We start from the raw sequence: 26,620 nt of genomic DNA on the forward strand, positions 1-26,620 counted from the left end.
AGGAAATCGTTATGTCATGATCATGATGTTATGTGTAATCACTTCATTTGTTTGTATAACGACCATACTTTGAATATATAGGTACCTATTTGTAAAAATTTTCGTGGCTAAAAGTAGTTTAATTTTACGACATCGGGAAAACAATGAATTTCGTCTGGTATCTCCTGAAATGAAAAGGAATTTGTTAGGTACACGAGTAAAACTAATAAAATAAATTAGATTATGATAACTTCTTTATTAGGTTTACTACACACACAGATACCAATTCAAAATAACATATTGACATCAAAATGACTTTGTTATCATTCGCCCGTGCGTCTAGGGGCCCGATTCGGATTTTGAAATAGACATCTTTTAGACATCACCAAGATACGATAACGATATGTTTAAGATCTAACCTGTCAAATTTGACATTTGCGCGATTCTGGAGATACTGTTGAACGATTTCCACAGGATATGACTTAGAGATCCAATTCACATCTAATAGATATCTTACTCTATCTAACGTAAAAGTGACATTGGTTGCCCGAATTGCGCTGCAAAAGAGAACTAGTTGATATCTAAACTATAACGTATCTAGAATGGATCTAGTACGTGACGTCTCTTGTGAATATCTTGAAGTTCGAATACGGCAGTAGCTTGCGCCAATACAAGTACGGACTAGTAGGTACGAGCATAATGCACATGCTAATGATACCTAACTAAAAGACATCATCAGACATAGAAGTTATTGTGGCAAAAACTAATGTTTGAGAAAATAAAATATCGATAAATCTGTTATCGATATTATATTTATATATTATTTCAAAAATGTATTTCTACTGACTGTAGGTAAGTTACCGAGAAATTTCAATAATGCAATCATCATTCATCATTCTAGCCTTCAGTCGCCCACTGCGGAGCATAGGCCTCTCTTCGTGTATGCAAATAATGAAATAAATTACAAAGCGGTACATCATTTTTTATTACATATAAGCAATTAAAAAATAAAACGTAAACTGTAGTAGGCATACAGTGTCAAAAGAATAAAAAACCACCATTATATCAAAAGAGAAGAAGATATTGAATGTGTTGTGTATTTCGCGGTAGCTTCCTATATCAGTATCTTCTTATAAAATGTAATAAATATCTAAGTATAACGTTAAGGTAACATCGATAACAGACATGTCGATATTTCATTTAGAAGTCAATCACTTTATTTTGCCACACAAACTTCTATGTCTGGACATCATTTTGATATCAAATGTACGTTCGAATTGGACTCATGTACCTACTCATACGTACAACGTGATGCATTCATCGCATTCTACGAGTGTAAAACTTAACATCACTCATACAGACCGAAGTAGAACGCGCCTTAAGAATGCAGTATTGGGGTGTCGTTCTCGTATCGGTACGGAGACAAGGTCTCGGCTCGCACGAGCTTCCGCGAAATCCTGCGCTTGCACTTACACGCGTTAAATCACGTGCAACGCATATGGCGATTGTAAAGCTAGATAAGATGTAAAACAAAACGTTTTGTTTCATACAGCGACGGCGGGAAACAGACAAGCCGATAATAACTGTTGTACGCAAAAAATAATTCCAGCTAAGGCGCATATGAACAACATGGTGAAAATATTAGCTACGGGTCAATTTCAGTAGTTCATTTGGTAGAGCAGCGGGCGATGTAAAGGGCTAGTTCCCTTGCAGATATAAATAAATTGTTAAAAAACACGTGTTGCTGATACTAAATATATTTTAAAAATAACGAAACTATAAGTGTTCCTATTTGATTACGGAACCCTAAAAACGAATTTCTACTGGAGCCTCTAAATCACCCCATAACTCTGTAAAGCTAAAGCGGCATGCAAAAAGCGCCGCGTGTGCGCATGTCGCTGCAACAGCGACGAAAATCGCCCTTGGCGCGACCTAGCCACAACTAGAAAACGAATTGAGGTTGTAGATATAATTACCAGATAGCATTGCAGCTTTATTCTAGTTTGCTTGAACATTCATACCGGAAATATTGTGCTTAAATCATAATAAGCCCCCTTTTCGTGCTGCGGCATAGTTGAGTACCATGTGCACAATACACATTGCACATATCTGATAAATCTCAAGAGTATTCTCATTTCCCTGTAGGTAAAGGTCTTCAGTTATGAACCTATAAATCGAAATAATTAAAAAGGCGGTGCTAACCGGTTCGGCAAAATGCTTGCACTTGCCTTAAACTGTCGCTCGAATTCCGACCTTGCGCGACTCCACACTTGACATTTTAATAGACGGCGTCATATAAAACAGAGCCAATTAACTCCTGAATCTTGAATTTATCTCAAATCACAAACAATGTATAATATTATCGTTCTGTCCATAGCTGCTGAACTGCTCTATTGAGCCCTCGACGTATTTAACGCTGGTTTTTGGGACGTCCGTTATTATAATATTATAGTTATGTACAAACCATCCGTTATCACCGCGCGTCAAGAAAATTATTAGACATGAGATTTTATAATGTGAGCCATTTTTATGCATAACAATATTAGGTATGTGTGTACGTCCCGACCTTTACAAGTACTATGAATGACTTAATTTTTTTTAGTCAAGTGGTAGTCAATATTGTAAATATTTGAATTTTCATTCATGAATTCAATTTAGTAGTACCTACACAAAACTTGACCCCAAGAATACTACAAATATTTTTGTATTTCCGTAGTCTAAATTCAAATTTTCAGAAAATCTTGTTCCATTAATATTATAGTAGGGTAACGGCACCAATCATGAAGCATAGACAAAATGTGAGTAAGTTTGTACTTATTTATTTCACTGATACCTGTTAAATTTCTAACGCTTTGCGAATGTCTTATTCGTCTTTTATGCTTTCGACGTGTTTAATAAAATATAGTGCAGTTGGTTTTAACATAAATAACAAATTTATATTTTGTGTTTTCTTCAATCAGGGATAGTGCCATTTATTTTAAAACAGACCGAAATAATGAAACGTGTAACTAAGCAGCTCTATGACGCTTAATTACCTTATGGTAAAATATTTCCAGTGTTTAAAAACTGATGTTTAATACTTATTTTATAGGATTGGTGGTTCATATTCTTTTATTCATAAAATTATAAACTTACATGTCAAAAGGGTTAAGGGTTAATAGGGTTAAGGGTTTAATTATTAGTGCCACATCCATTATACAGGTGTTTACCATTTTTAACCGACTTCAATTTCATAGAAGGAGGAGGTTCTGTATTCGGTTGTGGTTATGTTTTTTTTTATGTATGTTCACCGATGTATGAGTACCCACAACACAAGCTTTCTTGAGCTTACCGTGGGGCTTAGTCAACTTGCGTAAAAATGTCCTATAATAAATGTCCTATACTCCGAGACCCGTGGGCCAATTTGAGTAATTCTTTTTTTGTTCGAAAGAAGGTACTTCCAAGGCGGTCCCACGTTAATCTGGTGCTGTTCTGATGATGGGATCCATGAGGAATTGAGGGAACTCCTCAATTTTTAAAAACACATGAATGGTGATTTGGGTGTTTTCTTACGCATCTCAAGCATTTTCTCTCGAAAACCACCAATTTGATGAAGTGCTCCTGATAACTCCTCAATTTTTAAAGGCACATATATGGTGATTTGGGTATTGTCTTAAGCAAATCAAGCATTTCCTCTTGAAAACCACTAATTTGATGGAGTGGACCTGATGATGATGATAATGATGATGATTTTATAAATGTAGATTACTCCGGAACCCGTGGTCCGATTTGAATAATTCTTTTTTCGTTTGAACGAAGTTACCTCCAAGGTGTTCCCATAATATTGTTGGTTCTAATCTGATGACGGAATTAATAAGGAAATGAGGGAACTCCTCAAATTTGTAAAGGCACGAGTATGGCGACATCGTTGTTTTCTATAGTAACTTAAGTATTTCCCCCCGAAAATCACCAATTTGATGAAGTACAACTGTAGCCCTATCACGAGTTTGACACTACTACATATTCGCTAACGTCTTCGTAACTTACTTTCTATACATCTCGCTCGCACTAATAGTATGCCAGTACAATGTACGATGCGAGACGCATAGAAAGTAAGTTACGCACATGCTAGCGAATATGTCAGTGTTAGACTAATGGTAAGGCTACTGAGGAGTCGGGAAATGGCGATTGAAGGGTTGGTGGTTCAGGGTTCAGGGTCGAGGGGTTCCATGATCAGGGGTTGATGTGCTGTGAGGTTGAGTTATCGGGGGGTTGAGGGACTGGGTCAGTGGCGGGGCGGAGGATGGATTTTGTGTTTGTGTAGTGACAGGAATTATTTCGAATTTAGTGATACGCATTATTATGCTTTTCATTCATGCGTCACACGTCACTCATAAGCTTATAACAATGCCTTAAAACTAAAAATGGATAAATAAAAACTTTTACAAAAAAAAAGAAAACCGACTTCAAAAAGGATAAAATAAAATATTATCCGTTTTTAAGTATATGCGTTACCAACTGATATGTTTGAAGTCGGTGCCAAGACAAATAGTCACAATACCAGTTAAAAATAATCAGATTTATGTCTATAAATCACATTACAACTGTACTAATATTATAATGGTGACAATAATTCTGTCTGTCTCTTTGTCACCTTTTCGGCTAAACAACTGCCATGTAAACTGGTGAAATTTGCCATGCAGGTAAAATGTTAAAGCCCTGTAGATGGTCCTTGATTTGGTTTATATTTTGAAATCAAATTCTCTGGATAAGAGGCGGGAAATAACTCAGTCCCAATCCCACACCAGAGTACTATGGACAGATTGAAAATATGTAAAAATTGCTCTTTAAAAAACATGTCGGCAATCGCATTGGTTTTATACTAGTACCGACCAACATGGTACGGACTGCGCCAAGGTGGATTGACTGTGTGTTCTTAGGTATCTACAAAAAGTATGATCATTGCCGTCGTGTCGTGTAAGGTAGCCACATTCTTATCGAATCGCCCTAAAATCAAGGTATGCTTCAAATTTGGCTTGGCACCGACTTCAAACATATCAGTTGGTAATGCATATGGTTGATTCTTAAATTGTGTCAAAACATGTTTTTTTTCATAAATGTTTTTATTTTTCACATATTATTACATATATCAAAAATAAAAACAAAAAGCAATTTTTTGATTCATATGGTCAAGCTTAATACCCCCAGGAAAGGTAAATAAAATGAGTACATAAACACGGTTGTGACAAAGTGTCCCTCAGTCGTGACATTTCGGCATTTTGGTGGCCAACCTCGGCTATTTTGATTTATATAGTTATCTTAACATAGCCTAAGTCACTCCTATGACTACGACATACCTAATGACAGCTCAGACGTTGAAATCCGTCAAACTATAAAGGCTGTAGAGCGTGACAAAGAATTCGATACACATCATACATACATACAAGCTAAAAACATTTTTTTTGCTTTGGCAGTCGGGCAATAATAGCAAATGATCTGTAGCTAATAAAAATGCATTTATGAAAAGTGCATGTGCCTCTAAATTATTAATCAAACGAATTAAGAATGACACGACCACGTGTCTATATGTCACAAACGTGGACTCAAAAGTCCGTGGCGGTGACAGATTTTTCAGGCCATGGTCGTGATAATTTGGAACATGTTCGATATTACATAAACATTTCCTTTGATTTTGCAAATGTTAAATAATTAGCTTAATCTGTAATGTATGAGGTATATCTTATGTTACAAACAATAACGTGAAACTGCAACTTACTTATAAAACTCTAACACGGCGGTGACGCGTTAAGGTTGACCATTTTTTCAAATGAACACAAATAAATAATTTTCGACAAAACTCTCCCTTCAGCCATTTGTAAACATGACAACAACACAGTGTTGCTGTTCTAAAAAAACTTTAATAAGGCTGCCAGTAGTAAAGATAATTTTCTACCGAGTACCGCATGTTTATATTATCACGCGCGGTGGTGACGCGAAAACTAATCACAAAATGTATGTTGTTTAAAATTATATAAAATCGTTATAAATTCATACAATTTTTAAACAGTGTTGTAGAACAAGGATTAGTGTTTTATATTTGATATAAATTATTGCAAAATCACTTCATATTTTTTCAAAAAAAAATCAAATATCACAAAATCTGGGGAAGTCACACTACACGGTCCGTGACATTTCGCACTTGTAATTTTTTTTTTATATGTTTCTAATACTCTTAGGACAATACATTTAGGTTGACCTAAAACTAGAGGTAAATTGCTAAGTATATTGGTATAGAGTTTACTTATTTTCACAAAAATACATGCTATTCTTACGTGTTACACAAAAAATGCATAAAAATGAGAATTACCCATATACTTAAAAACGGAATATATTTTATTTTATCCTTTTTGAAGTCGGTTTTCTTTTTTTTGTAAAAGTTTTTATTTAAATGTACTTTGGTTACTTCAAGCATGTTCCATCCAGTTAAGGCCACCCACACACAGCCGGACGCGCCTGCGGCTTTTCCGTTCATCTGACAATACATGTTGCCCTTTATGTACGATCGTTTCCTTTTACCCTAATATGTCAAGTAGGATTACCCCAGTCATTGACACGAACTTCAGGAACTCTCGCATTAAAGTTCGTGATACTTAGTAATATCTCCTGAAGTTTAAATGGAACGCCACACTTCAGACTTTATTTTAAAGCTACCTGTTCACTTTGTTTATTCTATATTTTTTACCGGAGATGATTTAGTTAGGCATACGGCGCGATTCGGGAAATGAATTAGAGATTCACTAGATATGAAATAGTAAAAATATGTGACGTTCTACGGCAAAAGGTACCATTGCCCCGTCTGAATATTAGAGCGGCGTTAATAATAGCGTAAGCGCCAGCCGCCATGAGGTACCTTTTGCCGTAGAACGTCACTTATCTTTACTATTTCATATCTAGTGAATCTCTAATTCATTTCCCGAATCGGGCCGATAGACTATGTCAAAGTGCACGGCAGACATGTTGGATTCCAAAACTGTCATCATTTTCGAATTCTGCACTCCCTGAAACCTATAAAACGACACCCATGACGACTTTTATGTCAAAGTGCACGGCAGACATTTTGGATTCCAAAGTGGTCATCATTTTCGAATTCTGCACTCCCTGAAACCTATAAAACGACACTCATGACGACTTTTATGTCAAAGTGCACGGCAGACATGTTGGATTCCAAAACTGTCATCATTTTCGATTTCTGGACTCCCTGAAACCTATAAAACGACACCCATGACGACTTTTATGTCAAAGTGCACGGCAGACATGTTGGATTCCAAAACTGTCATCATTTTCGAAACCGGCACTCCCTAAATCCGATAAATCGACACCCATCTCGACTTTTATGACAAAGTGTTTGGCTGCCATCTGCACTGCACGCAAGGCATCTTTTTTTTTACGTACAAAAATGACCAATGTACTGTCAACTTTCAATCGAGATTTAATCGAAAATTTATTCGATTAATATGCAGATTAATTAATTCAATTTCAATCATATCATATGTTAGGTCGACTAAATTAATCGCGATTAATTATTCGAATAAAAAATTAATCGATTAATGCCCAACTCTGCTTATCATTGATAAGTATATATATTATAGTTCTCGCACAATACGATGACCAAATGACCATGATTGACTTTGTTCGTTGGGTGTTTCAGACGCTCACTCTTCAAAAGGTAGGTACCATTCTCTGAAGACTCCATAAAATTATGACATACTTTGGGAAGTACCTAAGTTTTTTTTTAATATTTTATATTACGCATGTATTAGTTACCTACATGTACTTGTAAGAATCAGCAATCGAACTTTAAAAGCTTAACTAGATTAAGCATCTACTGATATTGATTAAATATGACTCACATAGCATCTTGCTAGTATTTTCATAAAAAAATACATTTTATGGCAACTATATGTGTACATAAATGCATTATATATTTCACGGTCAAAATTGCAATTTTCTTTCTTGTTTTTCTTACTTCAAGGCGACTTCTCAGTGGTCTTAACGTCACGATCACTTGCTGTTTTGTTAGTAGTTTTATGAGTAGAGTACGATTGTCAGACTTTTCAGGCCTATTCGAACGTCCACTGACACACAGAATGATATATTTTGAATCTCCGGGTACCTACCGTAAGTTCGACGCTTTGCCTACCGCGAAAAACGAAAATCGAAATTTATCTCTATCGCTCGAATATGCAAGAGGTACATAGAGGCAGATAACTAAATTATGATTTTCGTTTTTTGCGGTAGGCCCTCAGAATGACATCATTCAAATATCATTCTGATGTCAGTGTACGTTCAATAGGCCTGTTTGACTTACATTTCAGCCTTTTGGAACATTTTTTTGAGGACATTTAACCCTCAAACAAACGATCGACTGACACCAAATATTCCCCTTCGATTGCAGTCTGCAACTCTGCACCTGTTAAGTACTCATAATATTGCATAATATTAAGTTTCACTGTTCCCAAATAGGAAAAGAAAACAACAAATACACGTAACATTTATTTAATCGATATTTACAATCGGCACGCGTCTCGTCGGCCATTTTGCGTCATACTCAAACGCAGCGTAGAATAATTGATTCTTTATTGGTTGTTTCATAAGAAAGCATTGCAGTGGGAATGTTAGCTTGTTACGATATGCGATATAATATGTATGCTAATTACAGGAAAAGTAATGTGACAAGCCTGGTTTATGTACACGCGACTATATTAAATATAGGGTAATTCGCCAGTAACTGGCCACTTTTAGTAACTTTCCGCCCTAAACTAAATAATGAATTCTATTCACCTATAAACAGAATTCATTTTAGTATAAGGTTTCTGGCCTTGAAACCTTATACGGAAGGGTACCCAACTGTCCGACTCCGATTTGATTTATTTTGATATATGTTATAGAGTAGTCTAAAATAACGGACACTTATTTTTTTTTAGCTGCCCAAACTCAACCTGTTAGGAGAAAGTGGCCTTCAAAGTACTGAAAATTGACCAAACCTTCTAATTTCTGAGAAGAGACTTGTTCAAAAAAATTGATAATTAATTACTGGTTTCGTTATATGTTGGAGAACATGAATAAAGAATGGGGACGTGTTTTGTCATTTCACCACAAACTCATTTTTTATATAAAAATATATTTATTATATTTATTTATTATATTTTTTTTTTAAACCACAAACTCATTTAAAAAAAATGACCGTTATTTTAGACTACTCTATAACATATATCAAAATAAATCAAATCGGAGTCGGACAGTTGGGTACTCTTCCTTGTAAAATGAATTCTGTTTATAGGTGAATAGAATTCATTTTTTTGTTTTGGCCGGCCAGTTACGAAAAGTGGCCAGTTACTGGTGTATTACCCTATGTATAAGTAAATTTAGATCCCATATTATATAGGTAACACACAATATCACTGAAATTTAATTACTTCGTGCCAGACATTTACGTTAGCGTCTGCGTGAACTCGTTCGTATTCCCTCTGTATTAGTGATTATATTCTCTTTGCTCTGTATCGCACCAACACATCGAGGGAGATGTACTGCGATCGAGTTTACTAAGTCGCTAACGTAAACGTCAAGTGTCAACTCGTGGTACGGGGCTGCTAATATAATACATATCATCAAAGTCAATATTTAATTTAAAGCATTGAAATATAGATTGTGCAATAATTTAATTAGTGTGTAAGTGTAAACTGAGTGTACCTATTGTGTTAGGTTGCATACATATATATGTACCTACAATACTCCATGTACTTCATAATACTCGTAACCACCTACGAGTATAACATACTAAATACAAATGATAATTGATTACTTTATGTACTTTACATTAGTTAGGTACAGTAATTACATTAAAGTCAAAATTATATCTACACATTATAATTGACTAGCACTAAATATACAAAATTAAAAAAAAAATCCTTTCGTATTGCTTTGGGTAAATAACACCTTAATAAACATAGTTTGTCATTTCGTTGACGCAGCGCAAGCGATTGTCACCTTGGCTAGGCACCCTGTTCAGATGCAGTGTATTTAAAACCGTTCTCAATTTCTATGTAAACAAACCATGCCTGATAACATGCCAAACTTGATTTGCACTATTAGGATATCCTATCTCTTACTAAAATTAACCAGTGAAGTCAATAGTGTATGACCCCGTGTTGGGATCGAAATTCTGCGCCGGGTGTCCTGTGAAGGGATTGTAGTTTTGTGTCTGATAATTCTGGTAGTTTTGCGGTTGCTGGTACTGCTGCTGATATTGTGGTTGGTACTGGTTGTACTGCGGCTGCGAAGTGACCTGGTAAGAGAACTGGGGCTGCTGGTGGAAGATTTGGTTCTGCTGCCTTTCCTGAGGGAAAGTTTGAGGAGCCTGGTTGAAAAGACTGGTCTGCTGGGAGAAAAGTGGACCCGAGCGGAAAGCAGACGGCTGTTGAGGTTGGTACTGCTGCTGCTGGTATTGCTGAGGCTGCTGATACGTCTGCTGTTGGTATTGAGGTTCAGGCTGGGATGGCTTCAAGAATTGCCTGATAGCGCTCGGGCGGGATTGGGAGCGGCCGTTGTACTTCGGGTCTTCGTATATTTTCGGGTCCTCCCGATACTGTCCGTCATCCTCCTGGCCGTCGGTGAGAGCGTTGTGGGACGATGGATCGTTCAACGTCGGAGGGGGGACCATGATTCCAGTTCCTGAAATTGAAGAAATAAGAAATGTTAAATAACGGTGCCGGTGATGATACGGGTATTTTTATGCAGTCATGTCAAAACCAGTTCAATTGATTTTCTAAACATTAAATTGCATATTTCATATACAATAATATATAGGTATATAGACAATTTATTTAACTTATAACCTTCACGGTCTAAATATGTTAGCTACATTTGGCTGAGTAATTAGTTTTGCAATATCTTATAACATTGAATGAGGCATACTCGTATACTTATATATATGCGAAATTGCATCAAAGTAAAACACACGTACCCTGCAAGTAATATTATGTTATCGTGAATCTTTTTGTGAGGATATAAAGTCCATTACTGACTGATTAATTTGTATATTTTCGTAGTTTTTTAACACTAAGGTATATTCAAGTTCATAGTTATTAACTTGATTAAATCATGATGGGATCACTGGGCGTGAGATTTTTTAATTGGTTAAATTACTAAAGTGTGAAACTACTTTAGATTCATGGCGATCGTAAAGTTGTAGTATATAGTCATATTTACAGAAATGGTACCTTTATCTACTGAACCATTTACGGCTGGTCCGTGATAGTAACGTTCCGTGTAGACTTACAATGAAAATAAGGTATACACCTTATTTTCATAGGAAAATTTTCCAGATACATACTTATTATAGGTAAAGCCAAAGTAGATAAACGGTAAACAATATGGCTCTACTAATGCTGTAGGTAACCAACTATCCACCAACTATTGTAAAACTAGGGCCCGGACGCTATAAGAATATATGCCGTTTAAAATACCTTCCATTAAATTGTAACACATTTTATAGTTCGCAGCATACCAATGAGATCAATACTGTATCAATTTCCCAAGCGTTCCAACTATGCGAATAAGTTTCTGAGCATAACAATTTAATTTTCACAAGCTCGTGTCTATTTTAACGTGTTTTACAAAAAGTAAACTTAGCTTTACATATTTTAGGATTACATTTGCATATGTGATGTAGTTCAAGGTACGTAGTTAGTAAAGTAAGTAGCCGATATTATGCAGTAATGGTGCCCTAGATACGTTTTACTTGTTTGGTAACTGCCATAAACGCGTAACTTGTAACGGTCAGTGCCATCCAGTGTAGGTAAGTAGCCGGTGTTATGATAAGCAGATGCGAAAATTTTCATCATTTTGAAGTATAACATGGCAATTACATATATTATACCTGGTTGACCTAGTTTTGTATTTACTTGTTACTCAATCTTGTTATTACAAAATCTGTCAATTAAAGAAAGCTGATTTTACAAAGAATTTTATCGCTGAAGAGTCAAATATTTTTATTAAGTATTTAAAATTATTTAAATAAATGATGCAACTATGTTTATTATAAATTTCAGTCTATCCCTAGAAGAAACAACGAATTATTTCTTCATTTCCAAAACCTGGGTAATATAATGAGTTACAACATGAAAGTTTCTTTAGGTACTTAACTTTGTTATGTTATGGACACTTTCATGCAGTTTTACGGTGAATTAGTAGGTAGATAATACTGTTTAAATGGCTCGTAAGTAAGTCTTAAATAGGTAATAATATAATTGAGGTGTTATACCATGTTACAATTACTTCCAAATAAGACGAGGTTGAATTGAAACCTATAATTTCCAGTGACGAGAATTATATGATTTGCACAAACTGATTTTTGCACTGCGACCAGTGCAAAAATCAGTTTGTGCAAATGCGTGCTGTACACAGCACTAAGGTCTCCTCTGGTCATTCGTAAACCTCTAGTCGTTAAATGTATTATGCGCGTAGGAAAAATTAAATCCGATTCTTCTACAAATCATTTTGTGGTCCTAGGTAGTGATGAAGTATATCTTGGTAGTCATGCAAATACGATCGTATTGGTGGGTAATAATGATTCTTTTGCAAGTTACTAAACCTAATTTCCATACTCTGCACGAGTAGTTTTTACATATTTTAAGCAGATCCAATCTCATCTGATGAGTGAAATGTTGAAAATAATTATTTATTTATTTATTTTAATCTTTATTGCACAATATATGAAGGTACAAATGGCGGACTTAATGCCTTAAGGCATTCTCTACCAGTCTACCAATGGGTCAAACCAGAAAGATTAAGTAGGTAGGTGCAGTGTCTTTAAAGTAAATGAATTTGTAACCAAGACTATACATATTATATGAATATAAAGTATGTTGATAAGCTTACACATATACTTAATACAAATAAACCTACATAGATACTATACATATTTATATACTTACCTAGTGTGAATCATAAGTTGACGAAGAAGAAAGTTTGTCAAGGAAATGCTTGCGCAGCATGCGCTTGAATGTGAATTTGGTCTGCGCTTGTCTGATAGAGAGTGGGAGACCGTTCCAAAGTCTGATAGCCTGGACAGTGAAAGAATTGGACATGAAACCCGTTCGATGTTGGGGGACAATGAGCTTAAGGCTACGGAAAGAGCGAAGATCTGTGCCTGGGCGTGGGGTAACAAATTTAAATATCGAGCGGAGATAATCTGGGGCGGACGGATCAAACAAGATTGAGTAGAGAGTACACAGAATACGAAGGGACCTACGTTCTCGTATAGGGAGCCAATTAAGTTTTCTACGGAAAGCAGAGATATGGTCATACTTACGAAGTCCAAACACGAACCGAATGCAGCTATTAAGTAGCCGGTCAAATTTATTTAAAGAATCTTGAGTGAGATTAGTGTAACAAACCGCACCCTTGGTGCAATAAAGCCACATCTGCATAATGATGACTTTTCAGGAAAGAGGTTTAAAAATTCTGTCAATCAAAATTTGTAAATATCTTTTTTATGCTTAATGTTAGGTTTATACAATTTTACAATAACTGTTATATAAATGTACTCTATTTAATACGATGTAGGTTATTCTAATTATTTAATTATTTTCGGAAATCGTGGGTTGCATGTGTACTTACGGCTTTATTGTCCCAAAATATAGCAAACGTAAGTAGACATGCGTCTTTATTGCATGGATATCCGCATGAAGTATGTGTACATGCATCTTTATTTACCGAAATGTTATTTTGGTGGAGGGACGCAAGTGCAATAATAGGAGCTGTTTAATTTTTATATTTTTATTTCAAGTCATAAAATTGTTAAGTAAACAAACATAAACCCGTAAAAAACAACGTAAGTGCTTATACAACTAGTATTCCAAATTCCTTTTTTAGAGCAGCAAAGCCATAAGTGCATATAAATACCGTAATTGAAAAAACACATTTAATAAAGAAATAAGTCACTTAAGTATATTTCCACTATTTACTGTATCCATTTTTGCCAATTTTGGTGCGACTTGAGAAACATCCTCCTCGCCCGGTAACACAGACGCAAGTGAATTTACATCGTCGCGTGCGCAGCTAAGGCGCTCGCGGTAACATCGGGAAACAACAACGCACGTGCGGTAGCGGCTTTGTTTCATGTTCAACTAATCACATGCGTCGGTGTTCGCTTACTTTATTTAATAAACTAATAAAGATACAGAAAAAAGGATTTTTGTTTTTGATAGTATACAACATTTGTGTAACTTTCGCGAGATAAAATCGATTTTGGTATAAAGTCACATGTGGCTTTATTGCACCAAGGGTACGAAACATCAGCATAATCAAGGACAGGCAGAACAAGAGCTTGAACGAGGAGAGTTTTTGTGCTGACCGGAAGAAAATGTTTATGGCGATAGAGTGCTCTTAGCGTGTTAATTACTCTGCGACTAACGTCGGACACCTGTGGTTCCCATGTGAATTATCTTACCTTGCGGCTCGAATCCCCTTTTACTGCTCGCGCCGTAAGAAATCTCTCTCTGCTTTCCTGCCTCGTCGACGTATCCGTACTTTCCAGCTACGTCTCCGTTGGGATACTTGGTCTCAATCTTGAAGGAGCCGTCTGCTGCTTCATATCCGAAGCTGTAGGAGCCATCGTCATTCTGTCGGTTGATCTGCTTGAGGATCGGCACCGGGGTCGTGGTGGGGCCCTGCTGTGATGCGGCGCAGGACAATGCCGCCAGCAGGAGTGCAGACTGGAAACAAATAGAGTACTCTATTTAGTAGAGCTGTTTATCACACATTACGAAGATCGTCCCTTATTGAACCATCCCTCTGCATGATTGCGTTACAGTAAAAAAAAATCATGTCAACTTAATATTAAATCAAGATAAGGTTCTGTAAGTTCGGATGCCGCAAATACTACCGAACAGCAGTACAAATGTATTACATATCTAGGGACAGCTATGATACCTTCTTATGAGATATAATAACGTGTCAAATTTCATACTGACTTGGTATCAAATTAAACCACTAACCACAATACATACTACCTATATATAAACAAATCTTGTCACCGTTAACTTAATTATATGTATACCAGCTATACAATTTTATTAAAGTGATTAGTTTCGTCCAATACCTACCTAATTATATAGGTACTTACAGTACCTATACATTCTTCAAAATTGTATACTTTTGTAGTTATGAGTTAAAAATTAATGAATTACTTAATTAATAAAAATTATAAAAAGGTACCTTATACAAAAGGTACGTTATACAAAAAATATTTTCTTAGATAGCATTTGAAATTTCTACACAGGTACCTATTCCATGGCTACCAACATGAGGAACAAATCTCGGCCAAACAAGTGTACTGACGTGTTTTATTATTACGCAAGTGGCTGAAATACGAGCGACCTTGATCTTGCTCGCGTGCCGCTCCACATAAAGCGCCGTGTATCAAAAAATACCCGTTTTAATTGTTTTTCTACACTCTGTTGCCTCTCTGTCGCTGCACTTGTAAATTCGTACGTAAGTGTGACAGGGAGGCAACACGTCGAACGTGGTTCGCGGTAGGCCCTCTGTTCTTGAATACGAGTTCTTGAAAGGTACCAACAGTTGTATCGGTTTGGCCTGGTGGCTGACTGGTAGACAATGCTTTGTGGCATTGAGTCCGCCTTTTGTACATTACTTACCTATTGTGCAATAAAGATTATAAAGACATTATAAAAGAGTATCGTTGAAATGAACACTGACTGACCTAGCCAGTACAGTCACCTCAGAAAAAATGTATGAATGCAGTTTCTTATATTTATTTGCTACCTGTACTTTTTTGCATTAATAATACCTACTTAATATTATACCGGGTGTGGCCTGTAATATGAGCAAAAAATTCAACAGTAGGCTGTACTCATCATACTGACCAACATTTGTTCAGCGACTTTTAAAAATAACTTGTGGTTTGATTTTTAATACACTTTAAAGTTTATTCTAAGACGCAATGTATTGCGAATTTTGTTGTTTAAGGCGTGACAAGCAACGTTAATCACAATGATATGGCGTGGCGATGGCGTCCATTGAAGATAATATTTATTTCGTATGAAAAATAGGGAGTCTAAATACTTCATAATTTTTAAAAGTTGGTGAACAAAAGTGTCACCGTTTGAGGAGTATAATCTATGTTTTAATTATTTGCTCGTGTTATAGGCCACACCCGGTATAATTCAACAAAGTGCACGAAATTTTGAACCCACAGCAATCAAGTTTCACAGAAAAAACGAAACTAATGCAGGTGCGTCCGTCGAAGACATACAGCTATATAGCTGCACTTCCTCGTATGAGTCATAACACCTATTTATTTTTAAGCACTATTTGCTGTGCGAACGGTGCATTTTAAATAAAATAATTATTATTCGAAGTAAGTAATACAATTTAAGTAACTTCATAATATGTATGTATCTACATAAAATATATCCTTGTGGGGAAAAATCATAATTTAGTTGCATGCTTTAAAAGCATAGTACTTAAATCGATACCCTGACCCAAAAAATATTACAATTGAACGAACTTAAACGACCGATTGTCAACTTTTAGATTCTTTATCTTTCCAGTTTAATAAATCTATATCTAATCACTTCACATTGAAAAAGTATCTCTGTTATAAAAAGTGATAAACAAAGGAGCCGGTCTGGTGAATGTCTACAGCCTTGGTTCCTATATAACACTTATAAATATAGCTATAGCTATAGCTGGTGGGTGCCAAGTTGTGCGGCTATTTATTTACTTGTTTGAGTTAAATAATGTAAAGGTCAATGCACCTTATTTTATGAATTAGATAAATTGACTCAAGCATTCAGTTTTTATTTATAAATTTGTTAAGTCCTATTATGTTAGCTAAGATCTGGCTTGAATTGCTTTGACATTCTGTACCTATTTATGATAATATGTAGACCGTAGTAAGACTAACTAAATTCAAAAATATGTTTATAAAATTGGCATGCGCCTTGCGAAATCCATAAGTTTAATACCAGATAGCAATTATCTTTTCTCTCATCAGTTCGGTAGGTTTTTTACTTTATTTTTGGAAACCAGGCCGCTTATTTAATTGCTACAATCTAGAGTCAACTTCTCAAGTCAACAACTTTGCAAACCTGCGTAATTAAAAGAATGCTTAAAATATGTTACGAAGATTATCGAGTCTGTAACAGAACTTCTCACACTCTGCTAACGAAATATTTCCTAACTTGCCTCATTAATTACCAAATGATACATTCAAAAATTATTCAAATTTTACGTAAAAGTACACATTACATTTTTAAGTGTCTAACTTTGTTACATGATGCCAATTACATATCTACCTGAGTGTAAACATCTAATTATTAACCTGTTTAAAACATGTCGACCTTACTTAGGAATCAAATTAAGCTGCCATTGCAAAATGGACCTTCAGAATTTGAAATTAGAGCATAATTGTAGGTATCTATGACTAGAGCTGCAATGGAATGCGATGTCAATTATTGAAACAAAAAAAACTGATTTATTCGAATCATGTAGATAACACTTAGTTGAGGAATAGGGCCAAGCGTATCTAATTCTTGATCTTATCTAATTTGTACCGTAGGTATCTTTGTATGAGTAATAATAATTATAATATTAGTTTATTATCGGTATTGCGAGCATAGTACTTTTTAGTATGTACCGTAAAACGGAGTGAGTAGGTTTCGCGGGGAGAGGTGGGTTATGACTGGGGAGAGAAGGTTTGAGAGGGGGATGAGAAAGGATTTTAAGGCTACTGCTACAAAAATAATGTATTCGATTTTAAAATGGAGCTATAGTAATACGCATAATAAATAAAAACCGGGCAAGTGCGAGTCGGACTCGCGCACGAAGGGTTCCGTACCATAATGCAAAAAAAAAAACAAAAAAAAACGGTCACCCATCCAAATACTGACCACTCCCGACGTTGCTTAACTTTGGTCAAAAATCACGTTTGTTGTATGGGAGCCCCATTTAAATCTTTATTTTATTCTGTTTTTAGTATTTGTTGTTATAGCGACAACAGAAATACATCATCTGTGAAAATTTCAACTGTCTAGCTATCACGGTTCGTGAGATACAGCCTGGTGACAGACGGACGGACGGACGGACGGACGGACGGACGGACGGACGGACGGACAGCGAAGTCTTAGTAACCCTAAAAAACGATCCAACAATCTTTCAAAATCACCTTTGTATGAAAACCCCTCTCACCCCAAATACGAGGCACTACGGGGTGAGGTGCGTTTTCCTCTTTATCGTCAAAGTTATGAAATGGAACTACCCAAAATAAAATAAAAACTAAAATACAAACGTTCGGAACACTTATTATATACACCATTCAGTTTTCATATGTAAACATAAAATGTTATCGAGGTTTGAATTTCAGTTTTGACCCTACTCACCCCATTTTACGGTACTCTCCTTCTTCTATGTGTATTTTAGTCCACTTCCACTGCTGCATAATTATTAATAACCGTTGTCTATTTTCATGGATTTCCATTCTATTCTAGATGCGGCATTTCTATTCCAGATCAAAACAAAACCTGTGTATTCAGTAGTTCATACCAATATTTTAAGAAGCAGACACTGACTAGTGAACATTGTATCCATGAATAAGTTACTCAAGCTTCTGCCACCAAATCAAATTCAAGACAATGCCTTGACAAGGAGTCTCATTACTATGCCAATGGCCGGGCTATATTTCCATTAGCATTCCATCATTGGGGCGCGTGCCCTACTTGTGATTGCGCAATCGGGTGTGAATTGCAATGTTTATGAGCATTCCGGACTAAGCAGAAGCTTATCGACTGCTCACTTTTGCAATCAAATATATTTTTCATTACATACCGGTACAAGGTTATCATTTTGCCTTGTTTTTCCAAAATATACATAAGTACTTACCTCTTGAATAAAAACTTTTATATAGCCGGTCAAACAAGTTTGTCAGTAGATAAAGGCGAGGAATTCAAATTTTATGGGACGATAACTCTGCGCGCCTACATTTTTATAAATTTGCCGCTCTTTTCTATTGACTGAAATGGCTTGACAAAGTATAAGTACATAAGGATAAGTATGTATATTTGTGTCTAGTTGTCTCAGTGGCGGATTTGCCCAGTAGGCCCGGGCCTAGGGCGGCAAAGTGTGCCAAAAAAATGGCTGATGATAAGAAGAAATAACTCAAAATGCACCTAGTCAATATAATGGGTGCTGAGTAACGGGCGGCTACAGAGCCTGGGGCCTAGGGCGGCAAAGACTGTAAATCCGCCACTGAGTTGTCTACTCTAGAACCTTCAATTGAAGAATGTGCCGTGTGTACTGTCGCCCGACTTTGTGATCCTTTAAGGATGACTCACGTTAGACCGGGCCGTGTCCGGGCCGGAGCTTCCGGCGCTTACTTTTCTATGACATGACAGGCGATCACGTGACGCTTTCCATAGAAGACGATGCGCCGGATGCTCCGGCCCGGACACGGTCTAACGTGAGTCATCCTTAATAGACATCAACGCGCGGACACAAGATACTCGGTAGAGCAAACAAAAACGTTCCCGTATTGTGAAGGCGCTGCGGGCAAATTGAAGATAATTGTATTCTAATATGCATTTTATCTATAAAGCAATATAAGCATGTTATTGTCGCCTAGTATTCAATTACACGTTTTGTTTTGTTTAGGAGTGTGCGTATCTGTAGGTATCAATCCTTAAATTCATTTACCTACTTATTTATGATCGGTAAAAAAAGAGGTAGTGGCATTGGAAATCTAATAAAAACTATGAATGTTTTTTTGACATCTTAGCATTATTTTGCTTCTTAAAGGAGCTTCGATCCATAAATATAGTACCTATATAACAAAAAAAAACTCGACAAAGGACTGTAAACCATTTTCTTATTTCCAAGAATGTTTTGTCGCTAAATGAATGAGCCTTTCACGTAGCTTTTCAACTAATTTCTCATTATGTTGTCGACATTCTCCCAGTTTCCCACATGCAGTATTATCTGCGTACGCGCATTACTTAATACGTTGTGCTCTCAATTAACTGGCTTTATGCTTTGCTGTCAACATTTCATATCTTCATTTATACTATATTATTCTGATATTATTATTATCATCGTAAGTTTCAGAACATAAATACTTAACGTATTTTCCATGATTTGAAATTAACGCTTGTGATAATATGTTACCTATCCAGTAAACTTGTGTTGAATAAGATAAGTTCTCATACGGCTCCCCAAGCCGAACTTATTTCTAAGGTCTAGTTCACTCACAATCACAAACCTAAATCGGTCAATTAAAACACAAATTTATTTTTAGCGAAATGCACGCGCGGTTGACAACTAAATGACATCATTGAGATATCCAAATGTACGTTAGAATTATTTTATATTGACGATCATTGTTAGTCTGTTCTGATTGCCGGAACTTATTTACAAGTATAAAAGTAAACTTTTCTTACGGTTTTAACTTAATTTCCCACATAATCCTGTGCAATACTTAATGCAGTTAAACCGTAATTAACTAATTGAGCGTGAGATAACTGCATTGTCAGTTTAAACACAATAGAATGTAGTGACAAATTACTGTTTGTTTATTGTTCACAGATGTTTACAAAGATTCCGGTAAAAACTCGGAAGTGTATTCCAAATACGTTACGGTACATACATATTATCTACTAGCGACCCGCCCTGGCTACACACGGGTTAACAAATTATACACCTAAACCTTCCTCAAGAATTACTCTATTGATAGATGAAAATCGCATGAAAATCCGTTCAGTAGTTTTTGAGTTTATCGCGAACATACAAACACACAAACAGACAGACTAGAGTGTCGTCCCGTTTTCTTATACCGGGTGTGGCCTGTAAAATGAGCAAAAAATTAAACTGTAGGCTGTACTCCTCATACTGACCAACATTTGTTCAGCGACTTTTAAAAATAACTTGTGGTTTGATTTTTATTAAACTTTAAAGTTTATTGTAAGACGCAATGTATTGCGAATTTTGTTATGTTTAAGGCGTGACAAGCAACGTCAATCACAACAATATGGCGTGGCGATGGCGTCCATTGAAGATAATATTTATTTTGTATGAAAACTAGGGAGTCTAAATACTTCATAATTTTTAAAAGTTGTTGAACAAAAGTCTCACCGTTTGAGGAGTACAATCTATGTTTTAATTCTTTGCTCGTGTTACAGGCCACACCGTGTATACTTATATTGATTTGAAAGGGACGACACTACAGTATTGTCACTTTTTAATTACTACTCTTTTTGTCAGACTATACCTACCTAACTAGGGTAGGTACCTACTCGTCACAGACTACACTGACACCTAGGTGCAATTTTACTTGTAAAATGCTACGATTTGAGTTCTATTTTACACCAAATTATTCTATAATAGCCCTGTTACAGCCCCAAAGCTGAAATTTTGAATTTACTGGTCGGAATTGTAGGCGCAATTGAAATAAGCGAGGTATCGCTCCCTACGGGAGCGCTGATGTCACCATAGTGACCCCGATTGTTTTATGTTCTCCGTCCAGCAGTTGTGGTGCGGTTTGTACCTACTACCTACTCTTAAATTCAAAGTCCATGAATAAGTTTAGTATTCTTTTAAATAATTGAGTTGGAACCTAATGACTTTTGTATGTTGTTATGTACTGTATAAAGTACCTACACATATTTTGAATTTAGTTAAGTAAATATCACCAAATCGAAAGTGCTTTTGTTGTCCTGGCCCCGTAGACAATAGGTATGCCAATCGCTATCGCTCCGTAGCGAACGAAACGCAACTGTCTCTGTCACACTAATATGGAAGAGCGATAGAGAGCCACAAAGTGATTCGATGGTGAAGCGCAAGCGATTGTCACCTTGGCTAGACCGCCTGGTACGCCTTGCTTATTCAAGAACTTGTATTTGATAACGGCTATGTACATTAGGAATTTAGGGCTCCTAGTTACGAGGACATGTTATTCTGGTTCTTTATGCTTCCTTGTCAAAGTCTAGATCCAGTCGGTTACCAACTCGTAGGCTAAATTAATATTTCTTCCTAGTATAATCTAGAGCAATGGCTTTCGTAATGCCACGCCCGCTACCTGTCTATGCATTTTGCATTCCAATGTCGGCTATAGGAATGCCTTCAAACCCTACTCAAATATTTACTAGGGTCAGCTAATAACAGCTCCAATGCCTTTGGGATAAGGCTTATTATTGATAGAATTTATTTAACAGCAACAGATTGAAAGCAGTCTTGTTTTGTTTGCGGAGATCAATGTTTTCGATAAGATTCTGTTAAACTTATTAAAGTTTTCGAGACATTGAGTTACTTTTAGTATAATGTTCTCAAGTTGAATAATTTACTCTACACACCGAAGAAATGTACCTACAGTTTAAAAGAAGGGTAGCATTTCATTCACAAATAAAAACAAGACTGACCTATTTATCTATTGACGGAGAAATTTGTTCAGCTGAACGAACGACAAGTAGAGTCAGCTAACATAAATATTTGTGCCCTTAGAGAGAGAATAGAGGCGTGTTCAGATATTTGTGAGCACCTCGGCCGCTCTGATATAACTGAACAGACAGCCGTTGCAGTCCCTTACGGTCTAAATACATTGCGGTTAAAAAACGATATCTAATACTACTATATATTATTTAACTTTGATGCTGCTAGAAACTTGTTTCATTGGTTGGCAAATAGGAGAGTGACAATAAAATTAAGCAAATAACATAGGTACGTATATGTATAATATTATAACCATTAAATTGGTAAATCTTAAACTACTTTACATATTAATTGCCTGATGCTGACACGATGGCACGAGCCATTCAGAGACGCTTGATATTACCTTACCTACCTAATGCAACTTGATGTTTCGCTTACTTCATTTATCTGTGTAAATACCCTCATTACCGTGTCACAGTCTACTTAAACATTATATTGTACTAGTTTATAGTAGAGATTTCAGTCACAGTGTAATGACACCACTAGGCAGTAAATATTAGATTCCGAAACCATAAGGATGTTAAGCAATGAGTACCTGCATAACTGATAATTAACACATTTAGTCGCTCATAGATGTAGGCTATGAACAGTAGACAAGCCAAATTATGCGTTTATGTCACATTAACCAATTTATAAATCGCGCGACGATTAACGCACGATTTTTCTTATCTTAAAAAAACCAGGTACTTACCTACATATATTAAATTTATGTTTGTAGTTTTTTACTTAGAAATGCGACTTGTAAGGAGTTATGACTTTACAAATAGAATTTCACTTAATTAAGTTGCCATATATATGTAGATACCTACTATAAAGTAAGACCAGTGAAATCACCACTAGTAGATATTGAAATAGGTACGGGGAAACATTGTAAAACAAAACTTTAAGGATGACTCAGCTAGACCGGGCCGGCCCGGACCGAGGCGTCCGACATGTCATTTTCGATGACGGCTGATCGGTGATCACGTGATGCTTTCCATCGAAAACGAAGCGCCGGAAGCTCCGACCCGGTCTAGCGTGAGTCATCTTTTAACCCCTGGAGCGCCCCAGAATTACCGTAGTATGGAACTCCTATACTAGTTACCAGCACACGTGTCTGTTTAGGGCGCTCCACGGGTTAAGCATAAAACTTCTAATAAAATTTACATGCGAACTTGCAGTAGGTAAGCACTTTACTAAGGTACTCGTTCTACATATGTATAGGTACATACTACATACCTATACGTTGGTACCTAGCTTTGACTTTATTACAGGCTCTGTTCTGTTTAGCGAAGGGCGACCAGTGGCCAGTACCCTCTTAGGTATACAAAGGTTAAATTAAATACTTAACTTGTTGCTGTTGAACGTAAATTTTAAGGTTAACACTCTTAATTAAGTGACAGTAGGACACTCACACACCAAGTGATTTTTTAACAACATTGCATCCGTGTACAGTCGGCATCAGATTAGATATGTTTTGGAGGTACCTCTACATTTTACTACTTTCAAAATGATACATTTCTTAAATGCATCTATAGATGTTGCTATCTGTAGGTATGTAAACTCGTTCAACCATAGCTTAAATCCAGTGAAATTTTTTGACTGTATTAATGTAACTACTTAACTTTTTTCACAATTAACTTTGGTACCTACATGTAAATTACCTACACATAAAAGTCATTGATGAATTTTGAAAATAACGGTCTAGTCCTATTATCAAAATTTCACATGTCAATAAGTATAGTAAATTTACTTTTGTTATTTTTTGTTCATTTACATAGTTACCTACGATGTAAGATTTTATTGTTAAAGCAAATCACACTATTATGACTATTATATCCTAACTAATGTGCTTTAATACAAAGCCATGTCATTGTATACAGTATAGTAGGTAGGTATACCTAACGTGGACATACCTACATCAACTGAAATAGAATAGTCAATAAGTATTTAATTAATCATAATTTGCCAATTAAAGTATAGTTAAAAACTGACCTTCAAAACAAACATGGCGACTTTTCTGGAAACGTCAAACTTTTCCCGCCTTCGCGTGCAATAGCGCGCAATCGCAACAGACTTATGCGCCGCGCCTTCGGCCACTTGTATTTATAATGTCGCCGGCTAACTGAAGTTACAACAGCCACAATATTGTTATTCGGCGTAGGCCCTGTGAGGTAACGTAACTACGGGTGATACCAATTTGTTTTGGAAGAAGCTATTGTTATGAAAAAGTTTTAGGTCATAGACTGGCATTGGGGTGACTAAAGCCTTAAACATTGGAATATTGGCCTCCGATGGGCCTCCGCTTTTAGAGTATTTAATAACCGGAGTCGCCTTTAAGAGCTTACCCCTCTGCCGAAAACCTTGCACAAGTGTGCAAAATTTTGTATGGACTGACGTTTATCTGACATGGCTATTTGTACGTTACTAAAGTACAAATCATGTAGAATTTGACATACCTACATTTGACGTGCCCCTCTCCCGCAAAAATCGGCAGACTGTTTTGTACAGAAAATGACAGCCAAGGCGTCTCGAGTTACTAAATGCTCTAACCCTCCGCTCCAATTTCTAACAATCGTTACCGATGTATGTAGACGCCAATTCATAGAGTTCACCCAAAGCTAAGTTAGCAGCGATTTTGATAGCCCAGACAGTGCATGTGTTATTTTAAACGTCAAACTTCTATGAAAGACGTTTAAATATCACTTGCACACTATTATCTTTTAGGTACCTACTTACGTTATGAACTTACGTTACTATACGTTACTATAACTTATAAATACTTGCGTCTGTTTTGAGGTCGTGCCGATTACCGATATAGGTATACCTACATAATTTTGTTAATTGTCTTTTTTTATGCTCTAACTGCAGTTCTTTAGGTACCCGGCCTTAAAAATACTAGGTATAGAATATAAGTTTTGTAAAGTTCATATGTACGAGTACCTACCTACATAATTAACTCAGGTATAAACCACCCATTCTGAAATGAACGCGAAAAAAACCTAGTCAGAAATGAGTGCCTTTCATCCCTTTGTCAAGAATCTACTAGGTATTTTGTTCAGTAGGTACAAAGTACCTATGTAGTCGATTAAAAATTAAATTTTAAGATACCATTCCTTCGTAAATTATGAGAGCCGCTTATCGCTAATTAATTTAGAGTCTTTAGACTGAACAGCGAATTAGGTATTAGAGCAATCTTAACTCGTACCTACCTACCTTTTTAATTTTATTTCAGTTATAAGTAGGTATATTTCATATACGTGATAATGAATGTAGAGGTCGAGGTAGGTACTTAACAAATACAAAAACTATTGTATAAGCCGGGTACTGACTGAGCGAGCAGCCTCGCGAGGCAGCCTCGGACGAATGCCGCGCAACGTTTGCCGCGCGAGGCAGCCTCGGTCAGTAGGTTTTGTTGACGCCTGAGCCAAACATCGAGCGCTCAGTTTAACGTGAAGTCGCACAGAGACAGCGCGTGTAATGAGGCCATTCATTCGAAAACTGTCGCTTGGTAGCGATATTTATTTATATATGAGGAATGAGTTTTTCGGAACTTATGTACGAAATATCATTTGATATTTGCCAGTCGCTTTTTGGTGAAGGAAAACAATAAAACATCGTGAGTCGTGAGGAAACCGGACCTATCCCAATAAGGCCTAGTTTCCCCTCTGGGTTGGAAGGTGAGATGGCAGTCACTTTCGTAAAAACTAGTGCCTACGTCAAATCATGGGATTAGTTGTCAAGCTGACCCCGGGCTCCCATGAGCCATGGCATAATGCCGGGACAACGCAAGGAAGATGATGATATGAGGTATTTAGGCAGTGGTCTGCCTGATCCTGTGATTCGCCTTTTCCTTCCTGTAAGATCCTAGCAAGGACTCCATCTTTTTATTTAAATCACTTATTGGAATGTTTATTCCTTGGCTTATATTTCTCCACGCATCTTCTCTTAGTCCTCTATTAGTGTAATCGGAACATTTCGCATCTCATAATCATCTATATTCACCATATAGTTGTATCAATTTAAGGCACTGTTCTTTATCCATGCGCCGAACAAGCGAGGCAAAACACAACCGTCTTGAGTGAGCACGGCAAACTTACTGAGGCGCCTTTGAGCATGGACAAAA

At 36.5% G+C, this 26,620-nt stretch overlaps 1 protein-coding gene across 1 annotated transcript; it reads right to left on the reverse strand.

Annotated features, from left to right (window-relative positions):
• Positions 1-8,498: 8,498 nt before the first annotated feature.
• Positions 8,499-24,642, reverse strand: LOC134791238 (activating signal cointegrator 1 complex subunit 2 homolog). The gene is made up of 3 exons (XM_063762222.1): positions 24,490-24,642; positions 14,471-14,735; positions 8,499-10,689 (listed from the first exon to the last, which is right to left on the reverse strand). The coding sequence occupies exons 1-3, from the start codon at positions 24,502-24,504 to the stop codon at positions 10,133-10,135; spliced, it is 837 nt and encodes a 278-aa protein (XP_063618292.1). The 5' UTR covers positions 24,505-24,642; the 3' UTR covers positions 8,499-10,132.
• Positions 24,643-26,620: the final 1,978 nt, after the last annotated feature.

Source organism: Cydia splendana, chromosome 1 (genome assembly GCF_910591565.1).
Source record: "Cydia splendana chromosome 1, ilCydSple1.2, whole genome shotgun sequence".
NCBI classification, from domain to species: Eukaryota; Metazoa; Arthropoda; class Insecta; order Lepidoptera; family Tortricidae; genus Cydia; species Cydia splendana.